The following is a 17,947-nucleotide window of genomic DNA, read 5'->3' on the forward strand; positions in this document are numbered from 1 at the left end:
TATTAGTTCTGTTTCGATTCACTTTCTTCTAGAGAAGGGGATTCAGTGTGTATCTGGAAGTCAGTTTTGAAGAAGAATTGTAATTTAAAAAAAATGAAGCAAAATTAATTTCAGCATAGGGTATCTGGAGCTCCCTATAAAAGCAGGAAAAAAGGGGCATGGGGCATGCAAACGCTATCGGAATAAGATATCTTTCTGTATTTTAATTTGATAATTTCTAGCAGTGTGTATGTTATTAGGAGGACTAATCTGTACATGGCTGAAGCCCTTTCTAACCATCCCTATCTTCTTTGCTTGGCTGTCCATCACAGTGGCAGTGTCTAATTCTGGCTCTCTAAAGGGCCTTCTACCCTACTCTGATGCTTTTAGGCTTATTGAATGCAATACTTGGCAAACCCTTCTGATTTGTGTTGGATGTCGTCCAATGAAAACCATAAAAACTGCCGATGTTGCAGCTGCTCTGTTAAAGCAAGACCTTTTTGCCTAGTAACGATAACAGTTCTTGCAGCATTTGGCATTAGATTCTCTTTGACTTGTTGGCTGGCAAGCCCAAGAGCAGTGGACTCCTGCATGGTATAGCTGGGAATTGTCACCCTTTTAGTTTGTGCTGCTGACTTGAAGCATGGTTGCGTCTGCCAAGTTTATGCATGGGTTGAGCTCAGGTATTTGCAAGTTGAGTTCGCCTTCTTTCCTAAGAGACTGGTTCTAATTTAGTGATAAACAAAACCTTTGGAAATATAGCATGTACTTCTGCCATAACCTGTACTAATTCTGTCATTCCTTTCCCCTGTCCCTTCTTCCCCCCAGATAAATGGCTCATTTAAATTGGGAGCTACTAAAATACTCTCTGGCTGGCAAATGCAGTGCCTAGCAGCAGTCATCAAGGACGAACCAAACATGAGTGGAGGAGGGGAGCAGGTCGACATCCTTCCGGCCAATTATGTGGTCAAAGATCGCTGGAAAGTGGTGAGTAGCACTGGCTTTGTGCTTCCTTTGGTGTCCCAAACAGATCTCCTCCTGTGACAGTATAGAAACTTATTTGGTTAGTCCTGGGCTCCAGCAAGAGACAGTGGAGTCCTACGGTTTGTCCTACGTGTTAGTAGAACACTGCAAGGAGATGGTCAATATTGCTCTAGTGTTTTTATTTTAGAACATCTGGTATTTTTAGAAGACTAAACCTGCCAGGGATTTTTATTTAGGACTGAACTGTTGCAGCAGGTTGAATCATCTTTTAGTAAGAAACTCTGATTTTGAGATACTGTGGCAAAGAATACTAGAGATATCCCTATAAATAAATAACGTTACAAAAAGATAATTTAAATGCAAATGTTTAAGGTTAGAATGTCATTGACTTCGAAAGTCAGAAATTCCATAATTAGCTTGTTGGTACAACTTCTGTGTTCAAATTATTATAATACTTTTAAAAATTATGTCATCACATGTTAAAGAGTTTTAGGTCTTCATGAGTCAACTGTCTCATCTGATGTGCAAGCTGGATAAGACACATTGAATCAGTAGAATCATTTCATCTTTTCATGTATACGTTGTGTTGCTGCAGATCTTAATATCCATTTAAATTTTTGGCTTGACTTTGCCATTTAAACACACCTTTTTGTGTTTCTTACTGCTGCAGTATCTGTGTCAGAAATATTTTTTTTATTCATGCTTTTTACCAGGTGATGTACGAGAAAACTATTAGCTCGCTTTTACAGAAAGGGTCTCAAATTTAATTAGGTCTTGATTTTTTTAATTATTTTTACAGACTGCTTAATGCTTATGATCAAAGCACAACTCTGCTAGACATCATGGGCATCCAGGCATGCTCAGCACTTCTATGGACTGGACCTGGCTGTCTTGTTTTAGGCACCCAGCAGACGAGCTTGAGAACAATGACAGCTTGTGAGCAGAGGCTTGTACAGAATCATGTGAAAACACTGGTAGAGACATTGGGAGAATCCCATCTTCTAGACATGTGTTTCATTGCTTCCAGATTTGTTCAGAGGATGCAGCTTCTCTTACATATAAGGCTTTCTCTTTATTCCTAAAGTGAGGCCCCTGGCAGGGAGGTGAGGGAAAGTGGCATTATATTGTCATCTCAGATAAAGAAACTAGAACATAATACATGAAAGGATTGCTTAAGTTTTTACTGTTTAAAGTTCTGTATTCTTTTTCTGTATTTTGCATTTGTCTTTGAAAAAAAAAAGGAAAATTAAAATTTCATTTGTGGCACTGTGTCCATTTTTAACTTGAATTACCAACAGTGTCAGAATCAGAAAACTCACAGCACAAAGTTCTATAGTTTGAACTGCAAGTGATTTGGGGTAGCAGCACTAAGCAGTTTCCCTGTGCTGACTGGATACAGTACAGCTGCCTCGTGAGTTTTGCAGTGGGCTGTGAATATCAGACGACTTAAAGAGACTCAGGACTGCGAACTATGTTCAACTCCAGGTTGTGAGTAGATTATTTTCAATAGCCCACTTCAGACAACGTACCATTCTTTCATTACTCATACATCTTGCCTGTATCTCTCTGTTGCGTTGAACAGTTAGTTGCACCTTGCTCTGTTCCTGTTACTCCACCATTGCCTGCCTCGCTTCATCCTAGCATTTTGCTCCTGATTTCTCCACAGCCTTCACTTTCCTGTCTGGCCTGTCCCCTAACATCCTTATATTTAGGCAATTCAAACTGCTCCTCAGTCTCTGTGCTTCCTGAGAGCAGATGGAGAATCTCTAGATTCTGTGCAATTACATGCCAAAATGGAGACGCCCTCTCCCCCCTCCCAAAGCTTTTCAGCACAACTGCAGGAAGGTCTCACTGTGCTCTTGCAGCTTTTGGCTGGATCACGTATACTTGTTTTGGGAGGCTGCTGCATGTGCAGGCTACCAGGCTTACAAGACCTGAAACACGCTCTGTGCTTATGGACTTTCTCAGAAAATACTGTTTGCAGCTTTTAGCTGACCCTCCCTGCACAGAGCTTTCCTCAGACCCTACAATTTGGCCAGATCGGTGCATATTCTTTGCAAAGCTGAAGTTAGATGCAATTCTGATGCTAAGCCATTGGTGCAGATACTCTTCTGCACCCTAGCCAGCTTGGGCTTGTACCATTCCTACTCTTCATCAAGCCTCAAGTTTCTATTTCATGGGCAGAAGTGCTAAAACTTCTGCAAGTGATGTTTTTCTGCTTGTATGTTTTTTACACAGTCTAAACAGAGTACCTTTGGTCTTGGATACGGCAGAAGGGTTTGGGTTTAGGTTTGTCTTTAGAAACCTAAGATGTGCTTGGTTATGCTCCTAGGGGAACATTTCAAACTCATTGTAAATTTGATAAAGGCACTAAGTGTGGGTTTCAGTGACTTCATTGTTGCATGAATCTGTAAGTCTGGGGACTGATATAACTTCTACCGATTACCCTTTGTTAGAAAATATAGAAATGTGGTTATGTTTTCAGCAACAGCTATAACTGGGGTAATAGCCTTTTATGTTTTATAATGTTAGCTCATAGCATTCTTCAGTACTGCAGTGAGGTCGCTACTCCATATGAAGGCTCAGAGAAATTGCTTAAGGGCAAAAATATCAATGAGAAATTCTGATTCCCAGAACCAGTCAGAACTGGGAGCTGTATGGGGCTCAAAGTAACCGACAAAAGTAGAAAAATACTTTTGGTCCAAGGAATTGATTAGCATAGGAGCAAATGACAGACAAAAAGGGGAGTGCTCCTTAAGTGAGCATAGTGTAGTAAAAGCTTTTTTTTTTTTTTGTCATAGACCTTTCTGAATTTAACACAGAGCATGCAAGCTAGACAGGTGAAGCTCTGCTGTGAGAAATGGATCCTGCACAAGCAGGTGTGTGGCATATTTATGTGGCACTGGGGTTCAGCTGCCAGAAGGCTTTTCGTGCAATTTGTCTTCCCATTGTGACTATCTCTGGCTGGGCATCTGCTTGAACCTTGCGGTTCTTAGTGCTGGTATACTTCCAGTATTGAGCCAAGTTCTAAATTTAGATCGGTTTAATGTATTCCTTGAATTCTTTCCTTTCCTCCTCTCCTCCTATGTGCTGGCTGACAAATTCTGACAAATGAAGATGTTCATTCTCTGCAGTTAGCCTGGTGGTAGTTCTTTTTGCTGTCACTCCAAGTGAGAAAAGTTTGGCTTTCTGACAGCAATGATGTTTGCTGTTGTTGTTATTTTTGGAGAAAGGCATGGACAGGGAGTACTTACGCATTTTATCACAACTTTTGGACTTGAAGTACTCTTTTAAATCATCATTTTTTACCTGCAGATGTTTTAACTAGATGAAATTTGGATGGTACTAGAACCATGGAACTTTTGCTGAGACCCCAGAGGATGACTTGATCCACGTGTACTCTGAATGATATGTACTGCTGTGCTCAGGGAAGGGAACTAAACCAAACGTAACTTGTACTTGCTTTGAACTAGTTATAGGTGTTAAGGCTGAGTGGATACCTCTCTTCATCTCTCCTAATCCATTTGTGTTGGAGATTCACAGCTGAGACTTATTAGCAAGACAGAGTTGGCCGTTGCATTGAGCTTTGAATACAAGTGGTGACTCTTATATTCATATATGCTATTTTGCGATCCCTGCTCTGGTTTCTGGTATTCTTGAACTGAAGTTTTGGTTACCCTCACCCCTCTCCTGTTTATTTTGGACACCTTGCCAGATGCCCCACAAACTCTTGTGGACTCTTTTGGCCCTGTCTTGGTGGAAAGGCCATTTATGGCTCCGGGAGGGAACTTCGGACAAGCAAGTGTTCTTTGTCAGTCCTGGGGCCTGTTTGGTGTCTCTGCAGAACTGTTTTAAGTGGACTTTGGCAAGTCTTTAGATGATTTAGAATTTGACTGGTTGACTTCTTGACTGGTTGACTTCTTGATCGGCTTCTCATGAAATGAGAAGCTGAGAACTGCCCATTTTTTGTAAGTTATCCCTTGAGATCAGTGTAATTCCTAGTGGAGCAGACTCTCAGAGTTTGGTGAACGTTTGTCTACTCTTTCTCACCGGTTCTTGGATCAGATGAGGCTTGCTTGCCATTTCTGGATGAACTGACCTATTGAGTTGGACTGCAGGAGTTTTAGACTTGACCACGGAAGTGCTCCTAATAGGTAGTCACTGTAATAGTAGCTTCTGTTTGCCCTGTTAACATTTGAAGCCTGTGGGTGATAGCCTTGACCCTGGCTGTGTTCACCATAGGTTGCTGGCCCTCAGTTTGGTCCATCGCTCTGGACTCAGAGCACATGTTCTGGTTCCTGACCTTGCCACCAATACTGGGACTGAACCACTCTTTCCATGGGGACGTATTGTCCTTACATAATATCCTTGGAAGGCAGACTTTGTTTAGAGCATTGGCACCTTATACAGTTGCTAAATAAAAGATTAAATTTGTAATTGAAAGGTATTTTTGGTTGAGGGGGGTGGGGAGGGTGCCTTTCATTTTTTTGACCTGTCCATCTATGAAACAGTGAAATTTTCTGTATTCCCAGTGGAACTGCATTTTGTTTCTCCTCTCTGAATACTGCTTTCTGCTTAGTGGTAAGGCTGTTTTGTTGGTGGTGGGTTTTGTTTGTTTGAGTTTGTTTTGTTTTGTTTTGTCTTTTTTCCCTAGGCTCTGGAGAATTCTGTTGCAAGAGTCTTTTCAGGATAAATCCAGAATACTAAGGATATTTAAAGGACACTTCAAAGGCAGCAGTCTGTGTCCTGTATAACTGCTGATACATCCAGAAAGGCATTGGGAACTGGCTTCCCCAACTGGGACATGCCAGTTTTGTGTTGTTAGTCCTGAGGGAACGCTCAGTCTGGGGAATTCCTGGCATCCCCTGTCAGAGCCTGCCACGCCGGGGAGTCAAGTAGCGTGGCTTTTTGGTAAAAGTTTACTCCTTGTGTCAGGAAGGCACAAAAAAAATGGAAGAAATGCTGCAATGAGCCGTGTGGTGGTGTGGCCACTGGTGGCATACTGAAAGGACTGAAAGCGTATGTCTGAGATGCAGCTTACTTGATTTTAGTTGTCTACATGTGAGTGAAAATAGATACCAGCGTTTGGTCAGATGAATTGTTCGCCAGGCTACGATGGAACCCTGGGCACCCCATTTCCTTATAGGCTCATGCATTTAGGTAGGATGAATCCTGCTGTTGATATCAGTCTGTATCCCAGTCTTATGGACTTGTGGAAAGTATGAAAAAGGATGAGATGAGAATTATCCCCAAGGAGTGAGGCATAGCATGGGCTGGTGACTCATGATTGCCACTTAAGAGATTTTCATTAGATGTTCCCTTCTCTTTCTTGAATTTGCATTTAAGAGTTTCCTTATTCATTTCTTTTCTTGAGTGGTGTGTGCCCATTTCTCGTTTGTGTCCTGCAGAAGGCTGTGCAGAGTTCACTTTAGATGCTGAACTCCCTGAAAGTATCCAAGCAACGAGGAGATGCTTGTGTGATAAACCCCTGACATCAGCCAAGACCTTGAGTTGCAATAAAACCACATGCTCAGCAACAGAGAAAAGGAAATGGCTGCTGATGGCCTCTGGATGTTGCTGAAAGATCAAGGAGGCTGGCAGTGCTGGTAATGATGAATAGGACCATCTGGTGTGCTGGGAAAAGTGTGCCAGAGAATAATTTCTGTAAGAGATTGAGGAAAAAATACGAGGAAGGAGAGACAGCTTGGGGGCTCTTGGGCAGTGAGGTTGCGTCCATTGTCTAGAACGTGTGCATAAAATCAGTTTTCTGATTCAGCAGAAACTCTAGTCTTGATCTCACATCATCTTGCATTTGTCGCTCTGTAGACTTTCAGGGGTCCTCAAGTTCTGTTGTTTTCCCAGGTGGTCAGTCTCAGTACCTGTACCTTTCTTCCTCAACCTGCTTCTTTGATGCACACATTCTTTTGTTTCTTCTGAGGTAGTGGTCCTAGTCTGTCGTTAGTTTTTACAGGCTCCTAATCATTCTCTTAATCCTGAAATGAACTACTCCTAGCTCTGTGAGAGCCTCTAATAGCAAAGTGATCGTTATTGCACATTGTATTTAGCAAGACCTTCCTACAGATGGTTATAGTGGGCAGTGATCCTAATTACGTTACTGTATTTACGCTGTAATAGCTTTGCATTTTGACAACTCTGTTGGACATGGGGACTGTCCCTGTTAAGGGCAGTGAATGGAAAAACATCTTTGTATGGATTTCTGTTGGCTCAGGGATATTTCTTCTAAGATCAATTTCTTGAATTTACAACCTGACAAGATGTTTGTGTAGCGTGTTTCTTCTCCAGTCCTGCTGTGTTATGTTACATTTATTACTGGTGACTTTTGTTTGTGTTGCTGTGCGTTTTCCCACTGAGACTTCTTTCATCTTCCTTCAAAGTCCTCCCAGGTCCCAACTAAACTTTTTGCCTTCTGCAGCTTTTGCTATCCCTTTCACATCTTCTTTGTCATTAATATGCAAGTGAACAGAAGATCCGGTGTACTGAATCTTGAGATATCAGCTGACATGTTGTTGCTATGCTGAATGTAGCATTGTTTTGGTAGCAAGATTTTTAATAGCCAGCTCAGTATGAATTTCCAAGTGAAGTAGGGCTGCACCGTAATAATTTATGAATAATATGTGATGACCTAGATATTGGGATGTTTACTGTGTGGATATGCCTGTGTAGCCCAGTAGAATGTTGTGAGGTAAAATAACAGGTAAAAAGAGAAGAGTGACTCTGGATAGCAACTCTCAAAGGGTTATCCAAAAATATCTTTAGAGACAATACTCAGGGTGTTAATACTGGAAGTACTACAAACTCTTGTCCCAGCTATCATGCAGAGTTGTTTTTCTTGACCTGGGAGCCAGAAAAGCAGATGGTTTAAGAAGAAAAAAAACCTGCCCTTGAGAGGCAGGGACCTTTGTTCAGCAAACTGGACAGATGCACAGGACAGGCCTTCTGTGATGCACAAGACACCCAAATACCATTTAAACCTCATCAAATATTGTGTAAGATGCATGTTTGAGCGTCTGGCTAATTTAAGCTTCTTTTTCTCTTCAAATGTTACTGCTGCTGTTGGAAACAAGCAGTCCTCAGGGCTTCCAGAGCGGTTGTGAACACCGTGAAAGCAGACTGCTGAAAGGAAGGGCTGCAGTTAGGTTCAGTGAATAAGTGCTAAGTGAATCAAATGAGCCCTGATCTAGCTCTGCTGTAAACTTGAAGTTGTTCCTGTGCAGCACAGTGTGCTTTAAACATTTAAGAGAGAGAGAAATTTTAAAAAATATTCTCCTGGCGTGGACATTAACACTTGCAACACCTTAGGAGTCTGTCTTACATACATGCATATATCCATACATGCATATCCTGTCAAATCTCAGCAGAAGGAGAATCAAGGGATCACTTTCCAGGAAAGACAGGAGCTCAGCTTGCTCTGGGAGTGGGTGACAGCTCTAGAACAAGCAGATGACCTAACCAGTAGGTGCATATCATCATACATGCTGGAACCTAGACATCTTTAGCTTTGAGTTTATCTCAGTTGAAATGGTTTGAGTTTCCAAGTAGTGAGATACTCCTATCGTGATGCAGTCTTTAATTTTGCTCAGAGACGCAAAAAAAGCTTCATTTGGTGTGGTTTAAAAAAAAAAGAATAGAGTGAGAAACAGAACAGAGCCATACTTGTGGCTTGTACATAACTGTTTTGAGGTAGTGCAGTTGTCAGGCCTCAGAAACATGACACTGAAGTAGCCTCACTAGCAGAGCAGGTCATGCATTTTGTAAAAGCTTCTACTGGAAATTTTGTTCTGCATTTAAAATCCCATGAATGAGATTTAAACTTCACTTAACTTGTTACTTGCAAGCGTTATTTCCAGCTCCCATGGTTGTGTTTTACTGCAGCGACCTGTGTGTGGAGGGAGAATGACACTTTATATCTGCCACACTCTGGATAGACTTTCTACTGTCTCCTTGAGGGGTCTTTCCTTTAGCTTTGGCAAGAACATTATTGACGTAATAGGCATTATCATTTGCTTTAGGTATCTATGTCATCACTTGCTGGGCTTGGTTTTTCATGTACAGCAAAGAATTTATACATAGCACAGTCAAGTGGGCAGCTGGACTTTTGCCTAACTGTGCAGTAAAGGGATTCAGGCACAGCACAGATTGGGAGCTGAATTTGTTCCTGCCTATGCATTAAAGAAGCTAGTGCCTGTCTCTGTGAGAGCCAATTTGATGTCATCTCTCTTGTGCATTGTACCAAACCTCCTTGTTCTCTTCTAGTTGAAGAAGATTGGTGGCGGTGGCTTTGGGGAGATTTATGAGGCAATGGATCTGCTGACCCGGGAGAATGTGGCCTTGAAGGTGGAATCAGCCCAGCAGCCCAAGCAAGTTCTCAAGATGGAAGTGGCTGTCCTGAAGAAGCTGCAAGGTAAGGCAGAAGGCTCTTTGAACTCTGAAGGGGTAAAGGTCACTGCATGTTAACAATTAGAAACCAAAGTTGCAAATGCTTTTTACACCTTTCTCTTCAGCTACATGCACTGTTACGTTAAATGATTCAGCTCAGAAAGTTACTACATTCTGCACAGTGTCCTACTCAAGTGAGTTCCAACTACAGGGGCTATTTTTGTCTGCGAGGCTATAACATCAAGGAGACTTACACTGAGCTATTGGTACACTGGTCTGTTCTGTCTAGTGATACTGATTAGGTGATAAGGAACAGAGCAAGCAATGTCTGACTAAGAAATAAGGTTATCTGATTGCCTCCCAAAGGGCGAGGGCAGTGGTTGTGAATAAAGCACTGTGAGCATGAAGGACACTCCATGTAAAATGGTTGAATAGTAGATGAGCACAAAAAGTGCAACAGTCCTTTCTGGTTGAAGGAGCAGTGAGGGGGCTTCTACTAAAAGCTGACAGCCATAGGAGGATGGAGACAAGGAATTTCCAAATCTGCCTTTGAGGAGCTGAGAACTGCTCTTTGCAAAAGTGCATTGTGCACTGACTTCCTTGTGAAGGCAAGGGCAGTTATTGGCAGGTACAGTTTGCATGTTCTAGTAGAATATGCCTTAGAAGGGATGTTTCCTTCTGCAGGGTTCCCATCTGAGCTGGGAAGACACCTTCTCATGAGGCAGTGAGTAGTATACTTGTCACCAAGGCTCATACTTCAGAGATAGTGTTGTGGCCCTGTGTCCATGCCTATATCTCTGCCCTTGCACAAAATCTCCAGAGATGGTTGAATTAGAGGGTTGCAGGTCTTTTGAAATGGGGTTAATGTCTGTGTCACGTTGACCCTAGGGGAAGGTCAATGAATTATTTTTGAAAGTCAAATAGTTTTCCACAGTTCAGCTCTTCTAGGAGGAGGACTGATAAGGCCTTTTTAGAATACGCTATATTATAATAGATGCATCTGTGCTTGGTAAAGGGAATCAAAGCAAAGGAGAAATCAATCCATATCATTAAGAGAAAACTTGCTGTTCGCCTCTAAAAGGCTGGGTTCACAGAGGCTGTCTGAGAACAGCAGGACAGGTAGATGAAGTCTCAAAGCAATGTAATGGGATAAGCAAAGCAGAGACGTAGATTTTTGCTTTTGGTTTTACACTTGGAACTGCTCACTGTGAGTGAGGGGTGTGACTGTGTAGAACAGCAGATTATTAGAATACCAAGAGAAGATGCTATCATGCTGACTAGTGTCAATACATGCTATATCCAGAGCAGGGAATGCTTGAAAAGCATGACCTGAAGTCACCAAATCAGAGCTAGCATCAGAGAATATTCAGGGAGTTAACTAATTAATGCTCATACTTTTCCATCAATGTTTATTCTTGAAAATATAAATGCTTGAAAAGCAGCCAAAGTTGTACACAGCATGATCCCGGGAATTTAGAGGTGCGGGGCAGGGTGGGAGGAGAATTTGGTAAAGCAGTTAGCAAATGCAAGGGGACAGAAATGACAGAAGCAGCTCAATTGGCTATGCATCAGCTATCCAGCATTTAAGAATTACAAATTACTTCAGCCATGTTTGTACAAATCAAGCTGCTCTGTGAAGAGTTTAGCTTTTTTTGGTTCAAGGTTAATCCCCAAATGCTTTACTAAAATAAATTATAAAGTTAAAATAAGAAATAAGGTTGAGAGAGTTGGGAATCACGTATTGTGTATGTTTTCACAGTGAGCCGTTAGGGAAAGATGAGAAACATTTCAGAAAAGGAGAGACTGACTTTAGCCAAACAGTTGGTAGGAGGGGGTAGGTTGGTGCTATTACCAAAGATGATAGGGTCAGTTCGTGGTTTTTTTTCAGGTAAAAAGCAAGGGATCAGTGTTGTGTAAAATGCTTCTGTACTTTTCTAGTAGGATTGAGCATTGCAGTCCCTCTTAAATAGCACATCTTTAATGTTGGTGTGTTACCTAAATAAAACAACAAAGGAGTAATGAGCTGCTGCTTTTTTTCAGAGCTTGTGATCATGGTCTTGCAAGCTGTTAGAGCTTTACAGAGTTTGGGCTGGCCATTAACCCATACTGCAGACGTACTTCACAACTCCCTGCTAGAGAGTCTATGTATGTTCTAACAAACACTGTGGTGTGTGGTGGTGCGTGCTGTTGTTTGTTTGTTTTTTTTACTGTGAGGGTGGTCAAACACTGGCATAAATTGCCTATAAATGTTGTGGAGTCTCTGCCCTTGGAGATATTCAAAACCCATCTGGATGTAGTCACAGACAGCCTGCTCTAGCTGACCCTGCCTAAGCATTGGGGTTGGACTAGATGACCTCCAGAGGTCCCTTCCACCCCAAATGATTCTGTGACGCGTGTGCTTGGCTGTGCGAGATCACTGCCACTTCAGTATCTCTTGGCAGCCTTGTAGAGCCATTCTGTTCTGATCTTAACTGATTTGATATTTCTAGCTGTATAAGGCCTTTTCTTTATCTGTTTAGAGGTAATGTTTTTGCCAAAGGCAAAGTTCTTGCTGACTTGTATTGTTGCTTGCAAGGATCCTGGGTCACCTTCTGGCTTTATGTTGTGTTGGGACTGGGAAGTACCAGCAACAGTCTCCTTCTAGGCTTTGGGTGAAACATGATTGAAAAGTTACCTGAATTCTCACCACATGGTGATATTCAGGCAACTATAGATGGTTACAGAATCAGTGGCCACAAGATTATGACCTTTGACTTCTCATGTGTTTGGGATGGCACTGCATGTATTATGGAGGTAGAGTCCTTTGCCGTTAAGTACTGAAAGGCTGCAATGAGGTCTTCCTGGAGTCTTCTCTTCTTCAGGCTGAACTTCTAGGTGAACACAGCTTCTCTGTCAGAGGAATACTATTTTAGTGCCAAGCTCTTATTTTATTACTTTAATCATTATTGTAGAGTTTTCCTCACTTGAGATAATCTTGCGTGATAGTACCACTTGCACATGGTTTTAACCTCAGTTAGGCTTTTATCTACATAGCAGTCAAGCATTCTGAAACCGAGTTTAAGCTGCATTATCAAAATTCTTCTTGCAGATAAAACTTGCCTCCAGCAGGGAAGGTTGCTGGTTTAGTTAGAGCTGCATTACATTTTGCTGGGTAGACAAGGCTTTAGATAACTTATGTTAAAAAGTGAATGGAAATAAGATCTGTATGGCTAAGTGAATTCGCACCTTGCTTATCCAGAGAGCAAGGACCTTTGCAGGTCTGTCACTATCTACATTAGTGAGCACAAAAGCTATGTCTGTGTTAGTAGGAAGTGCAATATGAGCAGATCAGTAGATTGTGGTGGTTGCTGAGGGCCTATATATCCTCACTGTATTTGTCTTTGGGGTTTTACACTATAAACTAGGTGTGGTGTGAGGATTTTGCTTTGGGTTAACTTTAATGCAGTCCCTTGGTCTGAGTAACTCTCTTTCTCCACAACATGGAAGTGGTTTGATGCTGTCTGAGGGACATGTTGTTGGCATGGCTTCTGTCTCCTTTAGGATTTTGGAATTATTTGGGTGCATCTGGAGTGGATCTTCCGGGTCTATTTGCTTAGAAAAAAAGTTGACATTAACCCAAACTCACTGTGTGAACAAAACTGATGTGTGGCAGTTGCGTAGATATGAGGCAGTATGGGAGCTTGCTTTAAAACCTCCTTGCTGTTACAAATCAGGATTCTGAGTCTCCTGTTCTTCAGAATTGTAGAAGAGGGGGAAAAAAAAAGGATGGTGTTCTGTCATTTACTACTTGGAAGGAAGAATCCTTTGACTTATAGACGATGTTTTTCCATATCTTCAGTGCTTTTCCAACCCATTGGAATACAGACAGACAGACACCTGCCTGCTCTCTCTGGGACTTTATTTCCCCACTGTGGAGTCTTGCTGTGGAGCAAAATTCAGCTGGCAAAGGGACATCTGTGAAATACTATCAGTGAATACTGACTTCATCTCCCATCTCTGAAGTCTTTGGGGTTATCAGAATATAAGGGCTTTGTCACAAGAGCTCTAGCACAGCTTTTGAGGTGCTTGGCCTGGGCACTCTCAGTATCAGGCTGCCTTTCCAACAGCAACCTTAGTTGTAGAAATAGTAAATCAGTATCCGTTATTGAATTCAGTTGTTATTTTTTCCTGCTTTTGGGCTGCTGCAGAGAGGCCTGTGGAAGCCATTTTAATGCACTTAATGCACCAGGCACTATCTTCTGCGGATGCTAGACAGGGACTGTGTGAGGCCCAGCAGTAGATGCTTTAAGTTCAGATGTGTTCCTCCTGTCCTTACCCACTTCTTGATATGCCTTTCTGGAAGTACTCTGAGGGCTTGTGAGACTGGAATGGTACAAAAGGATCTCTCACAAGGCATGTGCCTTGGATACCTCCTGATCTGCAGGTCCCCAAAATATGGATGTGGCCACAGCATTTGCTTTCCTTTGGTAGGATTGTTCTTGGAGCAGCCTAACAGAGCAGCTAGATGGTTAGTTAAGTTGGCCAGATCATTCTGGTGCTGAGCAATTTCTGTTACTCCACCACAGTAATTTTTTTCCTCGTATGAGGCTGTGGGGTCCTGCGTACTTGCCTTCGACCTCACTCGGCAGCCAGATATTCCTAAGCACTGCTCAGTGTGATGTTTTCTTTGTAAATGCCTTCTTTCCAGTGTAACCAATCTCATTGCATAGGACTCTGATTAATTTTATTCTGCAGTGCAGAGATCTTCTGCATATTGAGTAGTTGTGCAAGATGCAGCCTGGTCACAGGCATTGTGGTTTTGAGTGCCTGATTTTATTACAGCACATAGTGAAGCAGTTCTGTGTTGCTTGTTCACCATTTACTGCCAGCGATTGGACAGGTAAGGGTTTACAAATAAAAGAAGGGAAGAAAAGGGATCTTGCTTGTTTTTTCTTGTTTGCCAGACCTAGTCTTTTCTTTTTGCATTTTTGACTTGTTAAGGTGGTATCTTAACTCCCTGCAATTCAGTTTCTGTTACTTTCATAGACACTTTTTATGTTTCTACAGCATTTTGTTAGGCTGATGAAACCAAGCTGTCTGTGAAGACTGGAAAGCAGGGTAAGTTACTGTTGTCAGGTGTTAGGCTAACACAGGGAGGCAGATTCAGACACCAGAGGTAGCTGTAGCCTCTGTGCCTGGCACTGCATTTTGCCATGTGAAAGGTTCCTGCGGGTGTTTGAATGCACTGGCATTTGGTCACCATGGCCTCACAAGACTGGGGAGGGATATGGGGTGGATGAAAGGGATTTAAAATACGCTTTTTTGAGGCGGTGCTGAATTCTTGCTCTTTCACTTTTCTGCCTTGTCCTGTGTAGAATCCATTAGTGGTTGGTCATCCTAAAGCTTTTAGTGGTCTTGGGACACAAGCAGATGAAATGATGCCATGCAAAGTCAGGCAATTTTATGTTTTGCTTTTGGATTAGAAGGTGATGACCAACCTTTTGTTTTGATGTGTGTCCATTAGTACGTTAATTTATTACAGAAGCAATAGTGAGGCTAACCCAGTTAATGAAATCCTGGTGGATTACTATCGGATAATGTAGTTATTTAAACTGGACTTCCAGCATTGAATTTGTTTTCTTTCATGTACAGAACTCCTTGCCTCCAGTCACGTTGACAAGTCCCTGAAGTCAACTAGTTTGTCTGGCCAGAGAGGAAACTTGCTAACTGCAGAGGAAAGAAAACTGTGATCTAGTCAACTTTGTTAGGTTTCAGATGGTATTTCCAATGAAAATTAGAAGATGGTGAAAATACCTCTCATATTATTTCAAGATGGATCCTCCGTTTCTTTAGAATATTTGTACAGAAGTGACATCAACTACCCTCAAAATACAAAATCTGTGCTAAACTGATAAACCTGACAATGATGCTGACAAGTGAATAAAAATAGAGGATATATATATAAGGTATATTATAGTTATAAAGCATGAACATGAGAAATAGCTGCATTAGGTTTCCAAATGCCAGTGAATGCAGTTGTATAGCTAGGTGTCTGCATCTGTGCATGTACTAGAGTACTTGGTAGTGCCAAGTGCACAAGCAAATTATATCAAGTAACCACTTGGTCTTTTCCTATGCAGTTTATCTTGAGGTTGAGCTGCTCGCTGTCTGTGGCATGCTGGTTATTTCTAGCCCATGATATACCATTGTTTTAATACTTCTCATATTGCCTGAATAAAAAAGAAACTTGACTGATGATTCTGAAATTAAACTGAGTTTGTGACTAGACTGGTCAGACATTCTCTTGCATCAGCAGCACAGACCTTAAAGAAAAAAAAGAGTATTTGACACAGAGCCAGAGGATAATTTCGGCTGGCAGGGGGACCTCTGGAGGTCTTTAGTACAACCTCCTGCTCAAAGCACAGGCACGTAAATCCAGTTGCTCTAGGCTTTTTCCAATAATTTTTTCAATTATCTCTAAAGATAAAGATCTCACAGCCTCTCTGGGCCCCTGTTCCAGGGTTTGAACATCTTCACTGTGAAAAAAATTTCCTTGTGTTTGATGAGAATTTCCTGTCTTGCAGCTTGTTGGACACCAGAAAAGACAGGCTTCGTCTTCTCTGCACCTTCATGTGAGGTGTCTCTGACCAGATATCTCTTCAGATATCTCTGATATCTCCCCTCTGCTACCTTCTTACAGCTGAACAAACCCAGTTCTTTGACATTTTCTTTGAATGTCATGATTTCCTTTATCCACAAGCATCTTGGTGGACTTGCTCTGTTATGTTATTTTTCATCTTGTGCTACAGAACATATGCAAGAATGTGTAAGGGTAACAGTTACAAGAGTAAAAGTAATTGCTGTGAGACTTATGGAATTTTATGCAGTGAACGTTTCCTAGATGCTTCTGGTGGACTGTTAGCAATGAGACAGCACATCTATGGAGATGGATCACAAAATAATTTTAGCATAGGTTTTAAAGGTTTAAATCTTGAAAACCCTTTACAAGGAAAGATTGGTTATTTGTTCTTGTGCAGGTAAAAATACAGGAAATACGCTGTCTGTTACAAAAAAAAAAAAAGATGCTTCAAATTGCAACAGCAATGTCACATACTTCTTTCTTACTATTTCTTTGATTAGTTTCGTTGCTGTCTTGAAAGTACATTAGGAATATTTAAGAACTTGGAAGAGTAGATCAGAAGGAGTACTGCTTACAAGCATTTTGAAACTGATTTGTGTGGAAAAATATATTCAAAAAAAGATTATCATTTAATTTTTTCAGAGCTGGTTAATGAAGGTTTTTCATGTAATGGATTTTTTTAAGTATTAACCTGTTTTTTATTTTAATTGTATATCAACAAGATGATGAATATATATCCTATGGTAGAAGGGTTTTCCAGTTATGTGATGCTATTTTTATACATTAGGACACGGTTATTGAGTATAATTTTTGAGTTCCTTTAGAACAGGGATCATAAAGACCATTTCAGTAACGGAAATATTTTTATTTCTTACCCAGTAGTCTATGGGAGATTTTTAATGTTCATTTTAATTTAAAAGCAGTAGTAGGAAAAAAATATTTTTCTGTGGGTGAACATTAAAGCACTGCATTCTCTAATTGCCAAGAGAAATAAATATGTGTGAAATAAAATAAAACACGTGTTCTTTCAAACTTTTTTCAGGTTAGTGTTTGTTAACATCGGGCTGACTTATTCCTCCAGCCTATGTTAGTTTGTTAGTTAGAGGGATAAAACTCTTCATAATCTCTTACTCTGTTTCTTTACCTTATGGGAAGGAATACGCTTTGTTTTAATAATAAACACCAATATAAACTATAGCCTGTGATCTTCTTTAATACTAGAATGGCTGTTCAGTGGAACGAATCTATCTGAGGAGGAAGCATTTAATTGTCTGTGTGTAATCTGACAGTTATTTCAGTAAAATAAGGCTACCCATGCTAAATATAACTTGGAAAAAAAATTTTTTATCTTTTATTTTCTGACTTTTCTGATTTAATATACACTTTGCTTCTCTCTGTGCTATGATCTTCATGGTTGTGGAGGGCATGTGTGAGGAAAGAGGGCTGTTTCCTTCTGCCTTAAAGGAAAGAATGATAGTCCCATCATCTTGACTGCACAGTAGGTTATTAACATGATTATTTTTGTGCTACATAATTTTGATCAGCTGCAGGACTGATCTGCAGGAATCCCGAAGTCATGCCCGACTCTCATCCTCCATCTGCTACTTCAGCATGGCATGAACTCCTCCAACAGTGCAAACAATTGTATACTGATGCCTCCTTTAGTTGAAAAATGAGTAAAAGCCTCAGATACACAAAGGGGTTGATGCTGCAAGGATTTATCCCATCTATGTGACCAGCTGGCTGTACATACACCACTGCTAAATGGGGCTTAGTTTCTCTACACTCTTACACTCCTTTTGTTTCATGTAGGAATTGGCATGATCTTTTTTTCTTTTCTTTTCTTTCCTTTTATTTATGTATTTTTTTTATTTTCTTCTCTGAAAAGTAACATTTTAGGCAAGCCCATTTTAGGCTGGAAAGGAGGATTCAGAATAAAATCTGTTTGGAGACACGCGTCATCAGGAA

At 41.1% G+C, this 17,947-nt stretch overlaps 1 protein-coding gene across 6 annotated transcripts in view; it reads left to right on the plus strand.

Moving 5' to 3' along the window:
* TTBK1 (tau tubulin kinase 1) overlaps nt 1–17,947 on the plus strand; it is a 108,232-nt gene that overhangs the window by 15,718 nt on the left and 74,567 nt on the right. For 5 of the 6 annotated variants that reach the window (XM_083830506.1, XM_083830508.1, XM_083830503.1 and 2 more), the window contains 2 exons: nt 808–966; nt 9,238–9,385. In XM_083830506.1, coding sequence (XP_083686632.1) covers nt 808–966; nt 9,238–9,385 — 307 coding nt within the window. Of the gene's footprint in view, nt 1–807; nt 967–9,237; nt 9,386–14,406; nt 14,458–17,947 lie in introns of those variants that run through there. The other variant, XM_083830509.1, reaches the window with a different exon arrangement.

This window comes from Anser anser (genome assembly GCF_964211835.1).
Source record: "Anser anser genome assembly, chromosome: 3".
NCBI lineage: Eukaryota > Metazoa > Chordata > Aves > Anseriformes > Anatidae > Anser > Anser anser.